The following is an 18,047-nucleotide window of genomic DNA, read 5'->3' as shown; positions in this document are numbered from 1 at the left end:
TCTCTGGAGACAGACTGTGCGGCTCCTCCGACCACAGCTGCAGCTTTGTGAGGTCAGTTCCAGAAATAGAAGGGTAGGTTCCCACTGGGTCCTGTGAGTTGGCTTGAAGGGACTGTCTGAGGTCCACCCCCTCCTCCCCCCTCCTCAGAAGGTGTGTAGGGGAGACCAAAGGGGCTTATGGTCCCCTGTTTACAGGTAAGGAAACTGAGGCACAGAAGAGTAAATGACCGGCCGTGCCCCATAGGCAGAGCCGGCCCCCAAAGCTCAAGGGGGAAGAGGCACCATAGGCTGGACTCACAGGGGGTCTGACACAGATCCTGGGAGACAGGATTTCCCAGGCCCAGGAGGCTGAGAAAGTCACTGCTGTCCCTTCCTGTTCCCCAAATAAATCACTCCAAGCCACTTTGGAAATCAGTTTTATATTAAGCTATAAAAACTCAGACCCTGTCCTGAGTACATATGTATAAAAGCAGTACTATCAAAAATAATATTAACAACATAAACCACATGAATTTCTACAAATGTACAAAGGCCCTTGTGCACCATTTACATGGGCCAGTTCCTGGCCACAGTACCTGGAAAGTGGGGGGGTGGGGACAAGCCCAAGGGCACTGGCTCCAGACCCCATCTCAGCAAGCTCAGGGGCACACGGCTGAGACCCGCCATAAGGCTCAGGGGGCCTCGTGGGTCAACAGAGGTCTAGGCAAGTTCCTGGAGCCACATTTTCCCGGGGTGGGCTAAGGCACCATTGGGGGTTGGAGGCCAGGGGCAAATCATGCCCCCGCCCCCCACAAGCCCACGCCCTACACCTGCCACCTGTGATTACATCAGGGTCTGTGGCAAAGTGCCTGAGGTTACAAGTGGGGTAAGGCTGCTAATCAGCTAACCCTAAAACAGGGGCTGATCCCATATCATCTGGGTGGGGCAAAGGTCAACAAAAGGGTCCTTAAAAGTGGGGGGGGGGGCGCAGGAGTGGAGGTCTGAGGTCTGCAGTGTGAAAAGATTTGACTGGCTCCTGCTGGCTTTGAAGATGGAGGGAGCCACGGGCCAGGGAATACAGACAGCCTCTAAAGATCGGGAGAAGCAAGGAAAATCCCCCCGGAACCTTCCAGAAGGAACCAGCCCTACTGACACCTTGGCTTTAGCCCATGAGACCTGCGTTGGACTTCTGACCTCCAGGGCTGAAAGCTAAGTTTTGGATTCAACCACCACGTTTGTGGAAATGTGCCCAGCAGCAAGAGGACACTGACCCAGAGGCCAGGGGTCAGAGGTCAAGTCAGCCCTGCCCAGACCTCAGGCTGACTTCCAGGTAGAGGTCCCACAGAGGGCCCCCGCCTATCCCTGCGTGGAAGACCCAGGATGTCCAGGGTCCAGATAAGAGTTCATTGTTTTCTTCTTTCTAGCTCTGCCTTCGCTTCCGAGGACACACTGAGCCCCACTCACTATCCTGGGCCAGAGGAGGCGGGATGGGCAAGGCTCAGCACTTGGCAGCTGGGAAGGTGCGCAGGCCAGCCACGAGGACGACAGTTACGACAGACTGTGGAGGGGCCCCCTGGACGGGAAGTAGCCCGGGATCTCTGGGCCACTCTCCCTCCTGGCTCCCCCCTTTAGTACACACACGATCAATCATCATTTACAAGGAGTTTCTCGGGGATGAACTCATGGCCTCCCCACGATCACGCCCCTGCCCGCATGGGCCTATCCAGTCCAGCTGCCCAGGGGCTCACGCCTTAGCCAAGGCTGGGCAGAAGCAGCAGCAGGAGGCACGAAGCCTGTAGAGGGGCCGTGAAGTGGGGTGGTTGCCCACCAAGGGGGTGGTGTCCGATGCTCGCTGGGGGCTCCAGAGTAGGCCAGGCCGCAGGGAAAGCTAACCGACCTTTATAAGTGAAAATAGGGGCTTGGAGGCCTGGCGCACCCCCACGCTGACGTCCAGGATGCTTCGGATGCTCCTCACCTCGCTGCTTGACAAGTTGCCCTTGATGGCCAAGATGGCACTCAGGTGGCCTTTGCTGGCGAGGAGAGCATCCGTCAGTCCAGGCTCGTCCCCAACACCCCTACTCACACCGCTTCCCAGCTCCCCAGACCCCTCGCCCAAGCCACAAGGGCCCTGCAGCCGAGCCCCTGCCCACGAGGGCGTCGTAGTCTCCTTTCCCCACCGTGCTCCAGCAGCCCTGGACACCGGTCCTTCCCTAGAGTGCACCAAACACCTGCTGCCTCAGGTCTCCGCACTGGCTGTTCCCCCTGAAATGTTCTTCCCCATGCTCCGGTGACGAGCAGCTCCTTCTCTCACTTTGGGCCTCAGCGAAAGTGTCACTGCCCCCGAGATTTCCCATCTCTGAAGTCAGCACCTCCTGCCCTCACAACCTTGCTTAAATAATCTTTACAGCTCATAACTGTTTCTTTCCCTGGTTACTCATTATTAACAACCCTCCTTAGGCTGTAAGCTACACAAGAGAGGACTGAGACCTGGTCTGTCTTATGCTTCATTGTATCCCAGTACTTACAACAGAGCCCAGCACTTAGTGGGAAACTACTTAGTAACGGGTAGGATGGGCGGACGGAGGGATGAGTGGGGGGATGGACGGACGGATGTTTGGGCAGAAGGCGGGAGCAGGTGGATGGACAGATCCATGAATGGGGAGATGAGTGGACGGGTGTCTTACGGGCGGACGGATGGGCGGGGGGATGGACGGGGGGATCAAAAAGAGGCTAGACTAGGCCGGTCTGGGTAGATCCTCCAACTCAAGACTGCTCGAACTTTCCCTACCACGTCAGAGGACTCCGCCTAGACAGAGTCACCCTAGCTCACCGGATCGTAGGTTGGGGGGTAAGCCTCCACTCTGATGACCCCCAGGCTGACCCCAGGCGTGGACCCCAGCTTAGCAAGGCTTCCAGCAGGTCCCTCGTGTTTCTGCTCTCGATTTCCCCTCTAAGGGGCAGTATCGGATCAGGCTAAAGGCATGGACTGTGGGGCCAGGGGACCTGGCTTTGGCATCTTGGCTTTACCCCTGGCTAGCTGTGTCGCCTCAGACACCTTCCTGAAGCTTTCCAGGCCTGGTCTGCAGGGTGGGAACGAAAAGCATCCCCTTCGTAAGGCTGGAGTGTGCTTCCAGTGAATGCGACACTGTAAACGTCTGAGCAGTGTCCAGTGCTCGGCCAGCCCTCCGCCGGGGTTACCAGCTGGGACTGGAATCAGCCCCGCAGCCCCGCAGCCCCGAGACCAGATCCCCCAGGCTCTGGCCAGCGCCAGCAGGGCCTTGCGGACAGTGCCGTCTTGCGGTGCCCTGGCTCTCACCTGAAGTCGGGGTACCAGGTAGCATAAGTGGCCACCTCAATCTTGATGGCACTGGGGTCCTGCAGGCGGATGATCTCGGCGAGCTTGGGGAGGGCGTGATGCAGCCAGGTCGCCGAGGAGCCCTGCGGGCAAAGGTCTGGTTGGAGGCAGGCCGCCCCTTCCCGGAGGGGCCCCCCGAGGGCCCAGAGGTGTCCAGGTCAGAACTGCTCCAGTGGGCGGGGGTAAGGGGGGGCCCCTGCAGGACTTGGGGGAGGGGCAGGCAGGAGCCTACGCACGTTCTGGGCGCAGAAGCGCTGGATGGCGTCGTCGTTGGCCAGGATGTGCCCGGCCAGCTGCTGCTGCTGCTCCACCGTCTTGAGGACCAGGCTCCGCTTGCTGAGGCGGGTGATATACTCCTTCACCAGGTGCAGGTGCACAACCTCCACGAGCTCCTGGAAGGGAGAGCGGGCAGGGCTGGGTGAGCCGCCGCTGGCGGGGAGCTCACCCCCTTCCCTCTGAGCCCCGAAGCTGGGAGTCCAGGGAGGGGCAGAGGCATATGTGTGCTCGCGTGTGAGCGTGCGTGTGTGTTTGCAGGTGTGCCTGGCACCTGTGTTAGGGTGCATGTCCAGACTGTCCCCCATCCCTCTGTCCCCCTCCCATGCCAGGCCCAACCCCCAGCCCAGCACCGCCTCACCTCCCGGAAACAGTCGAGCAGCTCCGAGAACTCGGGCAGCCTGTCGGCCACGGTGGAGAGGATTTCCTCCAGGGTCTGCTCCGGGGCCGCCCAGCGGGTCTGCGTGAACTTCTTGAACAGCGGCTGTGACGGGAGAGAGGCAGGATGTCTGGTCACACCCCACAGACACACGCACGGAGACACACATACAGCCTGGTGCAGGGACAAGGGGGGACCCAAGGACTCGGGACCCCGAGGCACCGGGGCGGAACTCGGGCCCTGTTCCCAGACCAGAAGCAGAGACAGGGTCCCTGCACCCATCTCTAAGGTCAACCAGCTGCCGCTCTGGGGCCGGGAGGCCACCTGCGGGCCTTGAGGCCTTTTCCTTTGCCCCCCTCTGAAATAAATAAATTCCTGCATAAATAAGGTCTTGTGCTTGGCTGGGCCTGTGAGGACCTGTGCCGAGTCATCAGGGGTCACCGCCCGGCCTTCATGCCCGGTTGGTTACGCATAGCCTTCTGCCTTGGGCAGTAGGGACAGGGCAGGCTCCCGTGGAAAGCAGGCAGGGAGGGCCTACTCCTTCCCTCTGGGGACCCCTGCCTCCCTCTCTGCTAAGGGAGCCAAGGGGTTTCTGTGGAATACTTGGTCCATGGCAGATGGGGCAGCGGCTGCCAAAGGCTCTGTGCATCCCTGCTGGAAGGGAGTCATGGGGCGGGGATGGGGCGCAGACAGGTCTAGGGACAGCTGGAGAAGGAATGCACAGGCCTGGGCTGAGTCTCTGTGCGGGGAGGGGCACGAAGCCTCCTCTGCAGGTTCCCAGCCCAAGGGGCCCCTGTGAGGCCAAGCCCAGGCTGAAGGGGTGGGGACAAGGTCAAAACTGCTCAGTGGCCCCCATCACCTGGGCCTGCGTCTGCCATCTCCCCCTTCCCGGTCTCTCCCTGCGTCTCCCGGCCCACGCTAAGCTCGGCAGGCTCCCTGGGGAGGCTCCAGTACCTTCAGGTCCCCAAACAGGCGCTGGAGCAGGGTGTCAAAGCCGTGACTCTTGAGCTCACTCAGGGGGTCCAGCAGGTGGCCCGGGAGATCCTGTGGGTTCTCCCACTTGTGCTCCATGGATGTCCTGAAAGGACACAGACGGAGCAGAGAGATCACACCAGCCCTGTCCAGACCAGAGTCTCCCACCCAGAGTGCCCACTGGCCCTGAGCCAATCTTCCTAAACCCTCTCCCCACTGCAGAACCCTCCGTGACTCCCCCTTCCCTACGGAAGCACGTCCGGACCATGCCATCCCTGCTCTGGGGGCAGCGCTCAGGCTTCCCACCCCCAGGAACACCTGCCACCACCTGCTCTTAATTCCATTTGCCTAACGGACACGGCCTCCGCATCCATTTCCTAGGGGCCCTACAAGAAACAAATAAGGCATAGAGCCTTTGCGTGAATGCTTGACCCAGCAGCACCTGAAAGATGTTTGCTGCTGCCCCTACAGACCTTACAGACCCAATTCCTCACAGCCAGGTGCTCCCTGATCCCGGCTTTGCTTGGGCTGTGCCATCTTCTTCCCCCCCACCAGCCGACTGGCAGGCCCAGTGAGTCCCGCTCCCACACACCCCTCCGAGCACCCTCACCCCTTACCGGAGGGACAGGCAGTTGTTGATGTTGGCGATAACATTGCCCCTGTAATTTCTCAGCTGTCTGCCTCTCTCCAGAAAGTCATCAAAGGCTCGCTGGTAGCTGGTGAAACCGGAAGGGGCACATGCAAGGCCTTGGGCCTGCCTCCTACCCTGCCCCGCCCCCCACAAAGGCCTAGAGAGTGCGTTTCCGATTGGCAGGCTCCCAGCAGCCCAGGGAGGGGTTGCCAGCCCCCAAGCATCGTGTAACTGGCTTGACAGGCCAAGGTCAGAGGAGCCAAGGACCCTGCAGAGCTCCTGCTGCCCCTACTCCTCCCCTCAGATCCTTCTACAGCAGGAAGCCAGGAAGGGTGTAGGGGAGTCAATGGGTAGATGCAGGAGACCCCGGAGGCGGGGAGAGAGGCAGCCTAGAGAAACGGGAGGGCTGGAGCCCCCTAGCACCAGGGCCAGTCCCCAGCACTCAGTCCCCTGGGGGGCATCGTCTTTGCAGCTGGGGGCTTCCTGCTCGAGGCAGGATCATCTGAGGCTCTCAGGGCTCGGGTGGAAGGTTTGGGGAGGATGGAAGGACTCCTGCTCCTAGTGACAGACACTCCAGAGGCAGGAAGGGGACGCTGATATAGCTTGAACGCGAGGGAGCACAGGTGGCTCTGAGAGAAGTGGCCACAGGGACCACCCCCAGCCCCCCAACCCCGCAGGCACTTGCAGGCGACACCCACCTCCTCAGGAACGCAGCCAGCTCCAGCAGCAGCACGTGCTTTATCTGCATGCCCAGGTCCAGGGTGATGCTCTCGGCCTTGGCCTGGCCCTGGGAGATGATCTGCAGGGGGGAAGGGTGAGCTGAGACCAGGGGAGGGGAGGCGCTGGCATAAGGCGGAGCGGCGCTCAGATCGGACACCCGCAGACACGCACACTGGGCGGGCCGCAGCACCTGGATGATGTCAATGGCCAGCTCGCTGTGGCAGTGGCCGTCCAGCCTCTGGGGAGCCACGTCCTGGGCCCAGCGCTGTGACTCCAGCTGCAGGGCGCGGGCCATCAGCTCCCTTACACTGGCCTGGGGGCGGGAGAGGAGGGTCAGGGCAGCGCAGAGCCCAGCGGCCCAGCCCATACCGGAGTCCCTGTCAAGCCCCTGGCTGGCGTCCCGCCCAACCCTAAGCCTCCCCGAGCGTCCTTCCTAACCCGCCCTGGCCCCGGCCCTAGCGCAGCACGGACTCACCACCTCGTTGGACAAGAACGTGGCCTCCAGCAGCCGGATCTGCCGGGGGGGCAGAAGGCTCCCCAGCTGGACTCTCTGCAGCTCTCCTGCCAGCTTGGGGCTGTTGATGATATCACTGAGGGCACAGGGGGGCTGGCGTGAGGAAGACTGCCCCTGCCCAGCACCGTGGCTCATCCAGAGCCCGCCTTCTCGGCCTCTGTCTCTGTCGGCCCCAGAACTTGATGGCCCTCCGCCCTCCATGCTTCTTTGTCTCGGCTGATGGGGCCAGATCTGCTCAGCTGGGACCCTCTCGTTTCCCGCCATCCCCTCCTACTGAAGCAGACTGGCCTCGAGCCACGCTGCCCAATGCCCAAGCACCGCCATCTCTCGCCTGGCGGCAGTGGGGACCCGCTCTCCAGCCCCAGCAGCACTCCCTTCGCCCAGCAGACCTGACCGCCTTGGGAGTCCGGCCCCCTCCCTGCCACAAGGCCTCCAGCTCCCACAGACAAGACTGGCCGCTGGATCTCCACCCTGTCCCTACCCCATTCCCTCACTGCACTCCAGGCCCCCTGGCCTCGGGTGTCCTGCCTACCCTGCACCAGCACCCCCTGGCCAGCCCTGCTGCCCCCCGAGGGCGGGTCAGCGCAGGCAGGAAGGGCTGCCCCACCCCAGCTACTAGTTCTTGTGGCGCCTGTGTGGGATCCGGGAGCCCCAGGGACGGCCCAGCCCTCCCTGGCACTTCCTCGGGGGCCTTTGTCTGCCTGGACACTCAAGAAGGGGCCTCTCGCCCTTCTCCCAGCCTGGCTGTGCTGGGGACCCTTTCCTCCCTGTATTCTGGCCACTCCGGCCACACGGGGCTCGACGGCAACCCGTGGGACTCCCTCTCTCCAGGACTCTGCCCTGCTGGCCTCAGTTTCCTGCTGTGCCGACCCCAGTGGGCCCCAGGCCCAAAGGCCTGAGGTCACTGGGACAGGAAGACTGAGGTGCAAATGCCCAGTCTTTCCTGGTGAGTCAGGATAAGCAAAGAAAAACTGGCTCCCGACTGGCCTGTCTAGCCCGCAGCCCCTGCCCTCCGCCAGTTTCCCTGTGCCCTGCTGACTCACCCACCAGCCCCGCGGCGCCCTCCCTCTGGCCCCTTGCTGGAGGCTGAGCCACCAGCAGCATCCTGTGAGACCACTGGCCACCCAGATGTGTCTCCGAGGCCCTTAGACACTTCTCACAGTCTGTACCTCCAGACTTCCTGCAGACTTTATCCTGGGGGCTGGAGTTGGCCCGCACAGGAACCCCCAGCCTCTGGTGCCCTGGGCATTTCCACCCAGCACCGCACTCCTCACAGAGCATGGATAAGTGACAGATGTGCTCAGGACTCCAGGGGGTCGGGGTGAATCAGAGGGTGCCCGAGGCACTCTGTTGGCAGAGCCAGCCTCCCACCCAAGGAGCCCTGGGCCTTGAACCCAGTTCTGCCGTGGGTTCATCAGGTGACCCTGCACAAGGGCCACAGGGCCCTGCTCTGCCCCTCTTGTGTGCGGCTGGGAGCGCTGGGACGCCCGCGCACTCTGCCCAACTCCCAGGCGTCTGCGCTCAGCCCCGGGCGCCGCAGGACGGCTCCCCTGGTTGGGAACAGCATCCTCCCTGCACCGACTTCCAGGCCTGTCTTCTCCCTCCCCTGCCCGCCTCTCTTCCTTCCGGCAGCAGAATTTGGTTCCTCTTCCTCCTGCACCGCCTCGGGGATGGCTTCCTCCACGTCGCACCAGCGCGCTGCTCAGGGCCCCTGCTGGAGGCTCCCAGCCACCGCCACCGCCCTTCCTGCTCTGGATGGTGCCCCGCCTCGCCCCCTCCTCAGACTGGGAGCTCAGGAACGAAGGACGAAGTCCCTGCCGCGTCCCGTGCCTCAGTTTCCCTCACTGTGGAATGCGGCTGAGGGTCCCCGGCGCAAAGCGCACCGAGCGCCGGCCCCGCTCCCACCCCCGACTCCGGGGCCCGAGGCTCCCCGCGCTCACTTGGGGTAGAGGTTCTGCACCCAGACGAGCAGCATGTAGGTGTCGCGCTCGCACAGCTCGAACTGCGCCATGGCCGCCAGCTGCGCCGCGAAGTGCTCGTGGTAGCTCTCGGCGTAGGCGGCCACCACGTCCACGTCGGCGGGGAACAGCGGCTTCAGCCGCTCCACCACGGCCTCCAGGTCCTCCTTCATGGTGCGGCCCATGTGCAGGAAGACGCGCTCGGCCTCCGAGCGGCCCTCGGCGCCCGCGGCCGGCCTCGCGCACAGGCGCTCCTCGGCCGCCTGCGCCACCCCGCGCCGCCACAGCTGCAGCCAGCGCCGCGGCCGCGCGCTCACCAGCGCCGCCGCCCCCGGCCCCGCCGCCCCCGGCCCCGCCGCCGCCGCCTCCGCCGCCCGGCGGTCCTCGCGCTCCTGCTCGGCCAGCACGGCCAGGGCCTGGCGCAGCCGCTCGGGCGCCACGTCCAGCGGCCGCCGCAGCAGCCCGAGCACCTGGTCCCGCAGCAGCGCGTACAGCGCCTCCACCTTGCTCTGGCGCCGCACCAGCTCCTCCGCGCTCTCGCCGCCCCGCGCCGCGGCCGCCTGCAGCTCCCGCTCCAGCGCCAGCAGCGGCCCCGCCGCCTCCAGCCGCCCGCGCTCCAGCGCCTCCTTGAGCTCCTCCACTGCGGCCGGGACAGCAAGCTCAGCGCCGCCCGCCCGACGGCGCCCCCACGCCTCCCCCGCCCCGGGACAGGGGAAGGGGTGCGCCCCGAGAGCCCCGCCGGTGCCCCGGACCCGGACCCGGCCGGCCCCAGGACTGGGCGACGCAGGGGAAAGCCGGGAGGGGAGACGCGGCCCAGCCCATCGCTGCCGGCCTCCCTGCGTCCAGCGTGAGGGGGCCCTTCACTCGGATGAGCCCCAGCCCTGCCCAGCACCCCCCGTCCCCCGCCAGCTCTGATCCCCGATTCCTACCCTGCTCGGGGTCCCAGCCTACCTGTGGGCAGCGGGCGGCTGGACTCAGGCCGGGATTCGGGCTCCCCCTCCGGCTCCGCTGAGCTGGGCTGACCCTTCTTCCGCCCTTTAGTGAAGACGCTGAACATGTTGGCCAGGCCTTTGGACCTCTTCTTCTTCTGCTTTGTCAACTGGTCCTTGTCGCTCTCCGGGGCTGCCTTGGCCTCCAGGGGCGGGACCAGGTCTTCAGAAGAGGCCTCTGACATGGAGGTCTCGGACTCCCCCTCGGATGTGGAGGGCAACTTCTGGGAGCTTCTGGGAAAGTCAAGAACCCCTGGCACCGTCTGCTGGCCTGGAAGGCCTTGGAAGAAAGTCATCATCTTCAGCATCCCCCCGGCTGGGGCCTGCAGATTGGCAAGGGGAGGAGGAATGAGAGAGCCGCCGCAGCAGACAAGTGCACACACAGCAGCTCCCAGGCCGAGGATATGGCCGCGGCAGCTGCCACAAGCAGACACCATCTCGTCTTGCCATGCGACCATCAGGGTCAGGCTACCACAGGAGCACCTACAGTTCAGCTTCCTCCCTGGACACCAGTGTCTCAGCACTCACAAATCCAATACCCCCCAGCACCTCCCCAAATCACCAGAAGCAGGGAAGAATCTGGAGATGCCAAGACTCCCAGACGGAGGGGGCCGTCACTTCATTTTGGCACCAACTTCCTCAGCAGCCCAGCCCCTGGGCAAGGAGAAAGGACTGGACGGCACGAGTTCCATCCTGCATTTCAGGAGGCCCTGGGAGAGGTGGCAGAGCACAGGCTGCCGTCCCACTGCCCAGAGCAAGAATCGCAGTCCAGGCACCTGGGTGGCTCAGTGGGTTAAAGCCTCTGCCTTCAGCTCAGGTCATGATCCCAGAGTCCTGGGATCAAGCCCCACATCGGGCTCTCTGCTCAGCAGGGAGCCTGCTTCCTCCTCTCTCTGCCTGCCTCTGCCTGCTTGTGATTTCTGTCTGTCAAATAAATAAATAAAATCTTAAAAAAAAAAAAAAAAGAATCGCAGTCCAGAAAGGTCGCGACACCAAGGGCTGCTTCATCCTCCCCACCCCAGCCTCCATCTTGCCTGCTTCTTCTCTTCTCTATGTGGAGCCGCAGAGGGATGCTTTGAGCAGAAACAGGGCTGCTCCTGGGGGTGACCACAAGGGGAGCAGAGCCCGACCCCCTCTCCTGGCCTTGGGGCTCAGGTCTAGAACTCATAGTGCCCTCCCAAACTTCAAGGGCTAGGAAAGGACCCTGAAGACTTTCACATGTCAGCAGGGACAAGGGGTCCAATGAGGCACCCAGCTGCCTGAGGATCCCCAGTAACTCGGGCCAGGAACCAGGCTTCCGGGCTCCCGTTTCACCCTGGCTGCTCCCAAATGGGGTGATATCATCATCACAAAGGCTTCCACTTTCCGTGCTGTCGCTGGCGCCCATCCCATCTCTTCCGCATTCCCTGCAGGGAGGACATTGCTATCCTCAGTGCACAAAACTGACCGGGTAAATGTCCCTACAGCTGACAGGCCAGGCTTGTAACTTGGATCATCCAGTGCTGGGTCCCCCACCTCCATGTCCCCCCCCCCAACCTTGCAGGCCACTTTCGGAGATTTAGGACCCCCTCGTGTCCAGCAGCACCCTCCCCAGCACCATGACCATTACCAAAGCAAGGACAGCACCAGTGGAGGGAAACATGACTGAGCCCAGGAGAGGGGAGCAAGGCAGGGCTGGGAGTGGGGAGCAGATAGGGTCGGGCTTCCCTCATGACTGGGGAGATCCAGGACCACAGTGCCTGCCCCCTGCCCTCCCAAGAGTAAATACAATGAGTTGTGACCTATGCAACATGATGACTTTGATTCACACCTGCCACAGCCCTGCAAGGCAGGTGGGGTGATCCCTCTTCCAGGAGAAACTGAGGCAAGGAAGGGGGCTGGGGGGTGCTTGCCCCAAGCACATAGCAGGTATGAATTAGGCTTGTCAGACTCTTCCCACAGCCCCTACTACCTCCCTACCAGCCTAGCTACTCCAGGTCTCAGCACAACCCAGGACGTTGGCCACAGCTACCTTGGAGGGGGGGGGGGCAGGAAGCCCAAGTTTCTCTCAAAGGGCTTCACCAAGTGCCCTCAGCCAAGTCCAACACCACTGGACTGCGGGCGCCTCTCCTATGCCATTGGGGCTGAGAGTTCCACTCCAGGGCCAAGCGAGGGGTGCTCCAGAAAGCCCCAGAGCCAAGGTGCAAGCAAGGCCACTAGGTTCTTCTGCCCTGCCCATCCGCTGGTCTGCTCCTTCCCCTATGCCACGCACCCACAGGAGCTGGTCCAGCCAGCTGACTGCCCAGACCCCCACTTTGCTGTCCAGCTAGGGTGAGGGAAAGGGCTGCTGTGACGCACCAGCCTCACCTCTGCCCACACACACACACACACACACACACAGCCACGAGCCCGCGCATGCGCTGGGCTCTGTTTCACCTCACACCTGGCTCCTGCAGGTCCCCACATAACATGGCTGCCTCCTTGCCTCTCTGGTACAAAATCCTCCTCACACTTCTGGGTCCTACAACGGCCCCCTCGGCTCCATCCCAGGCCTTGATTTTCAGAGGCAGCTGGTGCAGTGGAAAGAGAAGTGGCAGGGGGGTCATCTCGACCACTCCTTAGCGCGTGGACACCACCACCCTACCACCGTCTGTGAAATGGGCACGAAGACCCCCACCCCACAGTGATGCAGACAGGAAGTGGCAAAACCCCACACCCTTAGGAAGCCAGCCTTCGTAAGGGTGCCTGTCCCGTTCCCTGTGTCCATCAAGCCAGCCTCAGCGCTGGGGTAGAGAAGAGTGCAGGAAAGGCGTTCCTTCCAGCTGGGCTCTAGGCTGGGCACACGGACACAAGGGGCCTGCCTGGTCATAGCATGTGACCACGGCCTGTGGCCGCATGGTGACACCCTCTCCTGACCTCCCAGCTTCTCCTCAGGCACCGCACACCCCCCTTTGCTCCTTCCCGGGGTCAGGGATCCCGCAGTGAGGACACCCAGACACAGGCAGCAAAGCAGCTCGGCCTGCCGGCCCCACCCCCCCGGACCGGTCCTCTGCAAAAGGGTAGGGACCCCTGCGCCTTCCTCCACACCCCCCTCCTTTGCAGTCCCAAACCCGGGGCCCCTGCACCCTGGCTTGCCGCGGCCGCCTCAGTTTCCCTAGAAGTGGGGCTGCCGGAGGCCTGCGGCCCTGGGGCGCTCTGCGCCCCCTCTTTCCTTCCCAGCCCCGGTCGGGCTGTGCCCGCCGCTCCGTCGGGGGAGCCGGCCCGGAGCCCGGGGAGGAGGCGGGCGGGCAGCCGCGCGGGGCGGCGGGGGACGGACGCGGTGCGGGCGGAGGTCACTTACTGTGTCCGGGCCTGGCCGCCGCTGTCCCCGCGGAGCCTGGCGCCGCCTGAAATAGTCGCAGACTCCGCCCCCCGGCCCCCGCCTCCCCCCGCTCGCCCCGCTCGCCCCGCCCGCGGCGGCCGCGGAAAACCCGCGGGCGGAGGCCAAGGCCGAGCGCGACCCTGCGCGCCCGAGCCCGGAGTCGCGCGCGCCCCTCGAGGGAGCGGGGCTGTCACGCCTTCCCAGCCGCCCGGGCGGTCTGTGGGCGCGGGGAACCGCACCCCGCGCGGCCCGGGCTCGGCCTGGCGCGGGCCCTTTGTCCGACGGCGGCCGCCGATTGGCCGGCCGGGGCCGCGCGCTCGGGACCCCCTCCCCGCGTCACAGAGCGGCGCCCAGCCCCGCGCGACGACGGTCGCCCTGCGGGGTCCCCGGGGCCCCCGCCCCCGCCCCCCCCCCGCCCCCGCCCTGGCGCCCTGGGCCGCGCGAGGACCGCCGCGTCGGGGCAGAGCCTTCCCACCCAGGCGGCGGGGAAGGGACCCCGCTGGAGCAGGCGCCTAAGGGGAAGGGGGTCCGGGACAGCTCTTGACAAAGGGCACGTCTGCGGGGTGCCGGCATTCGCTATCTTGTTTGACGGGAACAGGGCTCAGAAAGGCAAGCGACCTGCAGCTCCCGCGGGGTCACACACCCGCCGGACTCCCACGGGACCACTTTCCCTTTCTGGGCCTGCGGTTGCGCCAGGACAGGCTTCGGGACGCACCGGGTCCGGACTCCGACAGCTCAGGCTGGGCGGCCTTGTCCTTCCTCCGCGAGGCCCTTTCTCGGGGTCAGCCGGTCCGGTGGGGCATGGGGGAGGCTGTTGCTGGTGAAGAGCAACCATTAGGGACTCACCTCTCCTTCTCAGTTTAGGAATTCCTGCCCTCTGGAAAGAACCGTGTCGTTCAGGAATTTCCCAGCTGGGCACCAGCTTCCCTTTCCCTTCATTGCTAGAACCCCTGCCCCTCCCATGTTTTGTTTGCCCCACCCTTGGTGTCGCCCTCCCGTGGACTCCCTGCTCCCCCAGCAGCTGGGCACAGATCCCTGGGCCCTGGGAGTGGGCGGTGGGGAGGAGGAGCTGGAGGTGCCCCTTGGGACTTCCTTTTCCTCCTTGGGAATGGAAGTCAAATGCTAGGTTTGGGCTTGCCCCTAATCCTGTCCCTGGGGGTCCTTGTGGGGAGGGGGAATGCCAGGAAGTGGCCCTTCAGACAGATTCCACACTCTCCCTTGAGTCCCTGGGGGAGGGGGTCGCGGGCTGACAGAGTTCAGATGATACCTCAGAGCCACAGAGCCTCAGGGCTGGGAGGGGCACTCCATTTGCTCCCCAGTGAACAGATGGGGAGACAAAAGGCCAGGTCCCCAAATTCATCCAGCGACATAGGGCCAATGAGGATGGAAAGCAGAGCTCCTGGCTCATTGCCTCTGTGGTTGCCTCCTGTGGCCTCCTTGTGCAATCCCGGCACTTTCCGGCCAGGCCTCCTCTCCTCACCCCAAACAGATTGGGAAATTGCTGGGGAATCTGAAGCTTTCTGAGTCATAGGGTGGGGGCAGGGGGTGTGGTTGTCAGGCCCGAAGATCCCACCATCCCCTCAGAGCCCAGGATCCTGATCAGGGGAGGCAGGAAGGACACTTCCCAGGGTGGGGCCTGGTCAGCCGACCGCATCCCCGGATGCCCAGGCTGCCTGAGCTCCCTCTCCATGGCCTCACCCTGAGCAGCAGCCAGGAGTCGGGAAAAGTTGCCTTCTCCTTTGTGCTTGCTCCGGTCCCTTTCCCTTTCCCTGAGTTAAGATAGGAGGGTTGGGGGTCCCCTATATGGACTCCCCAACACAAGGGAAATCCTCTGAAAACAGGGCTGCATAGGGCCAAGGGATGATAGCCAGCAGGGCAGGCACTACCCTTACCCCCTCGTGATAGATGAGGAAGCCATCTTCAAGGGGCCAGACACTTCCAGAGGGAGCCAAGCCAGCCAAAAATTCCATCCCCAGCAGGAAATGAACATCAGATGCGCTTGGCTGGCTCGGGAGTGTTCCTGGCCAGTTGCTGTCCCATTTGCCATCTCCCCGGGGGATGGGCAGGGGAGACCAGGCCAGCTCCACCTGGGAGAGGGGACAGCGGTGGAAGCCAGAAGCGGATTGGCAGCAGACCCCCCGCCCCCAGTCCAGCCCAGAAGTCAAGTGTGAGGCACTGGGGGCAACAGCCAGCTCCTCACTGTGAACTCGGGACCTCAGAAGCCCAGGACCCGTGGGCAGACCGCCCTGCCCTCTGCTCAGACATGACAGTGGACCGTTTTCTTCAACTGTGATAAAACACACAGAACCAAATTTACCATATTGACCTTTTTAAGCGTGCAGTTCAGGGACATGTACATTATTACCCAACACCCATCTCCAGAACACTCCTCAGTTTACAAGAATGAGGCTCTGAAATTACTTACCTATTCCCCCATCCTCCCCCTGCCCCTGGAGATCATTGTCCTACTTTCTCGTTATAAACGTGACTATTCTAAGCAGCTGATAGAAGTGGTACCCTAAGAGTGTTAGTCCGTTTGTAACAGGCTTATTTCACTCAGCGTGATGCCCCCAGGGTCCCGCCGCATTATAGCAGGTGTCAGATTTTCCTTCCTTTCTACAGCTGAGTAATATTTCACTGTTATCGGTCCGTGGTCGCTGGGGTTGCTGCCCCCTCTTGGCTATTGCGAATAATACTGCCTTGAACACGGGTGTGCGAATACGGAACCGCCTGCTTTCAATTCTGTGGGTAGACAAGTGACTCTCCTTGAACTTGGTGCCACCCTCTGTTCTAAATGCTTGGCGTGCATTAACTGATTTCATCAGACCATCCTAGGAAATAGGTACTTCTTAATTATCCCCTTTTCACAGATGAGAAAAATTGAGGCACAGATAAGTTCCATCGTGTGCCGGTCGGCGTGGAGCTCAGGATGCCGCCAGGAAGCCCTGTGCCCTACTGCTTCTCCCCCAGTGTTGATCAACGTCTGAAATGCAGCTTGACTTAAGTCAGACAAAAGTAAAGACTGCCAGAGCAGAGAGCTTAGATGCAAACACGGGGGGCTTTTTGCCCTCTACTTCTTTTTTGTCTTTGGAAAAAAAAAAACCAAACACCTCATCTCTCTGGTCAATGACTTGTTCAGTCAATGACTTGAGTCTTCACCTTCAACCTGTGGGGCAGCAGGTGGGGTTAACTCTGTCCTGGCAGCCCTGCCAGGTTGGGCCAGAGACCAATAGAGGGCCGTGCGTGTGTGTCACTAGTGATCCTCTCTCTCCTCTGTCTCAGGCCTGCCTGAGAGCCCTGCTGGAGAGAAGCTCCCTGGAAGAGGGGGACGCTGCCGGCAGGAGGGTGAAGTTTGGTGCAGACATCAGCAGGTGCAAAGGCCCGGGAGCACATTGCATGGGAATGAAGGGGCTGGGGGTCCCTGGGCCAGTGTGCCTTGGTCACAAGGCAGTGTTGACCCTGGGGAGGGCTCCCCAGGTCTAGGAAATGAGGGCATTCCAGGATATATCAAAGCCCTCCCCCAGGGCTAGGCCCACTTCCCTCTGAGAGATGACTTGCACTTCCCACAGCCCCAGCCTGGGCCTGCTGCTTCCTTTATTTCCCAGGCCGGCCATCCTCTGACTGGGATCCCTCCCAGGCCCTCTTGTTTCCAGGGATGCCCCATTGGCCAGCTGCCCTGGGCAGAGCCATTGTACCCCCTGGTGACAGATGAGGAAACTGAGTCTCAGAGTGGGAAGTGGACACAAAGTTCGAGGCCTTGGGGCTGTGGTCCTTGCTGCCACGCGGCCTTCCCCAAAAGGGGAAGTCAACAGCTCCAGGGTATTGAAACCACACCGGACCTCCGCTGGGGTCTGCTGACCTTCCCAGGGACCACGGGATGGCCAGGACAGCTGACCGGGAACCATCTCACAGGGCAGCCCTGTCCAGGAGGGCACTCACACACCGAGTGTTTACCAACAGATCATGCCCCTCCCTCCCTGTGAAGCTCCTCCCCTTCCCCCCCACCTCAGGAGGAAGGGGCTTGTGGAGAAACTGAGGCGAGGGTAAGTGGCTTTGCCAAGAGACCCAGGACCCTGGCTCACCACCAGCCAGGCACCCTCCCAAGGCCAAGTTCAGTTTCTACCTCTTCAGGCCTGGGACTGCAATGGGGCCTTTCTCTCAGGCCCTTGACTTCCAGGAAAACAACCAAAAGGTGCCTTGCTCCCCATCAGGCCCCACCCAGTGACAGAGGCACCTCACGAGGCAGCAGATGCCTGGGAACCCCAGCATTGCAGGGCCAGGAGGGAAGCCAGGCTGTCCCCAAACCCCTCAGGGCCTGGGTGTTGGGCACCCCTCCTTCAATAAGACAGAGGGGACCCCTCGCTGCTCTGGGCTTCTGGACTTTGGAGAGGGAAGGCATAATGGTGGGGGCTGAGGTGTGAAGACCCCCTGGCCCTGGGGAGCTCCATCACCCACACCTGCGTTCATTTAGACTTGGGGTCCATCTCGCAGGCCTCAGCCTTCCTTCTTGGAGACGGTGTGATGCAGGCTTGGGAGGTTGCCGGGAAAGGATTATGGGAGACGGGGGGGACCCGTAAATAACAATAATGCCCCTCTTGGGGGCTTGGCCCTCAGCCAGCACCACATTTATGTTTTCTCATGGGTGCTCCCCATCTTACACCTGCAGAGACAGCCCAGAGAGGCGGAGTCACTTGCCCAAAGTCACACAGCCAGGAAGGTGCCGAGCTGGGGTCCCAGCCCAGAGGTGTCTGGATCTAGAAGCAGATTCTTAACCCTGGCACCGAGTCCACGGAGAGGGAGGAAAGTGTAAATCAGTGAGCTCAGCCAGGCACACCCCGCGGGTACCCCAGAAACGGCAGGACTTTTCATGACGTTCCTCTTTTACAAGACCTCGAGATCTCCTTTTTTTTTTTTTTAATAAAGATTTTATTTATTTA

At 62.4% G+C, this 18,047-nt stretch overlaps 1 protein-coding gene across 4 annotated transcripts; it reads right to left on the bottom strand.

Annotated features, from left to right (window-relative positions):
* Positions 1-400: 400 nt before the first annotated feature.
* On the bottom strand, positions 401-14,043 carry TNFAIP2 (TNF alpha induced protein 2). 4 transcript variants are annotated; one of them, XM_032345378.1, is made up of 13 exons: positions 13,090-13,240; positions 12,193-12,319; positions 9,733-10,093; positions 8,764-9,421; positions 6,785-6,899; positions 6,500-6,622; positions 6,288-6,388; positions 5,576-5,674; positions 4,941-5,064; positions 3,969-4,091; positions 3,571-3,726; positions 3,296-3,417; positions 401-2,009 (listed from the first exon to the last, which is right to left on the bottom strand). In XM_032345378.1, exons 3-13 carry the CDS (start codon positions 10,076-10,078, stop codon positions 1,868-1,870), a joined length of 2,109 nt encoding a protein of 702 aa, XP_032201269.1. In that variant the 5' UTR covers positions 10,079-10,093; positions 12,193-12,319; positions 13,090-13,240; the 3' UTR covers positions 401-1,867. The 4 variants fall into 4 exon arrangements, with proteins under 4 accessions (XP_032201269.1, XP_032201270.1, XP_032201271.1 ...); XM_032345379.1 differs by lacking the exon at positions 12,193-12,319 and adding an exon at positions 10,333-10,480; XM_032345380.1 differs by lacking the exons at positions 12,193-12,319; positions 13,090-13,240 and adding an exon at positions 13,957-14,043.
* Between the last annotated feature and the right edge of the window lie 4,004 nt (positions 14,044-18,047).

Source organism: Mustela erminea, chromosome 5 (genome assembly GCF_009829155.1).
Source record: "Mustela erminea isolate mMusErm1 chromosome 5, mMusErm1.Pri, whole genome shotgun sequence".
NCBI classification, from domain to species: domain Eukaryota; kingdom Metazoa; phylum Chordata; class Mammalia; order Carnivora; family Mustelidae; genus Mustela; species Mustela erminea.
Note: the sequence above shows the minus strand (reverse complement) of the source record. Positions and strands in the feature narration are given on the sequence as shown.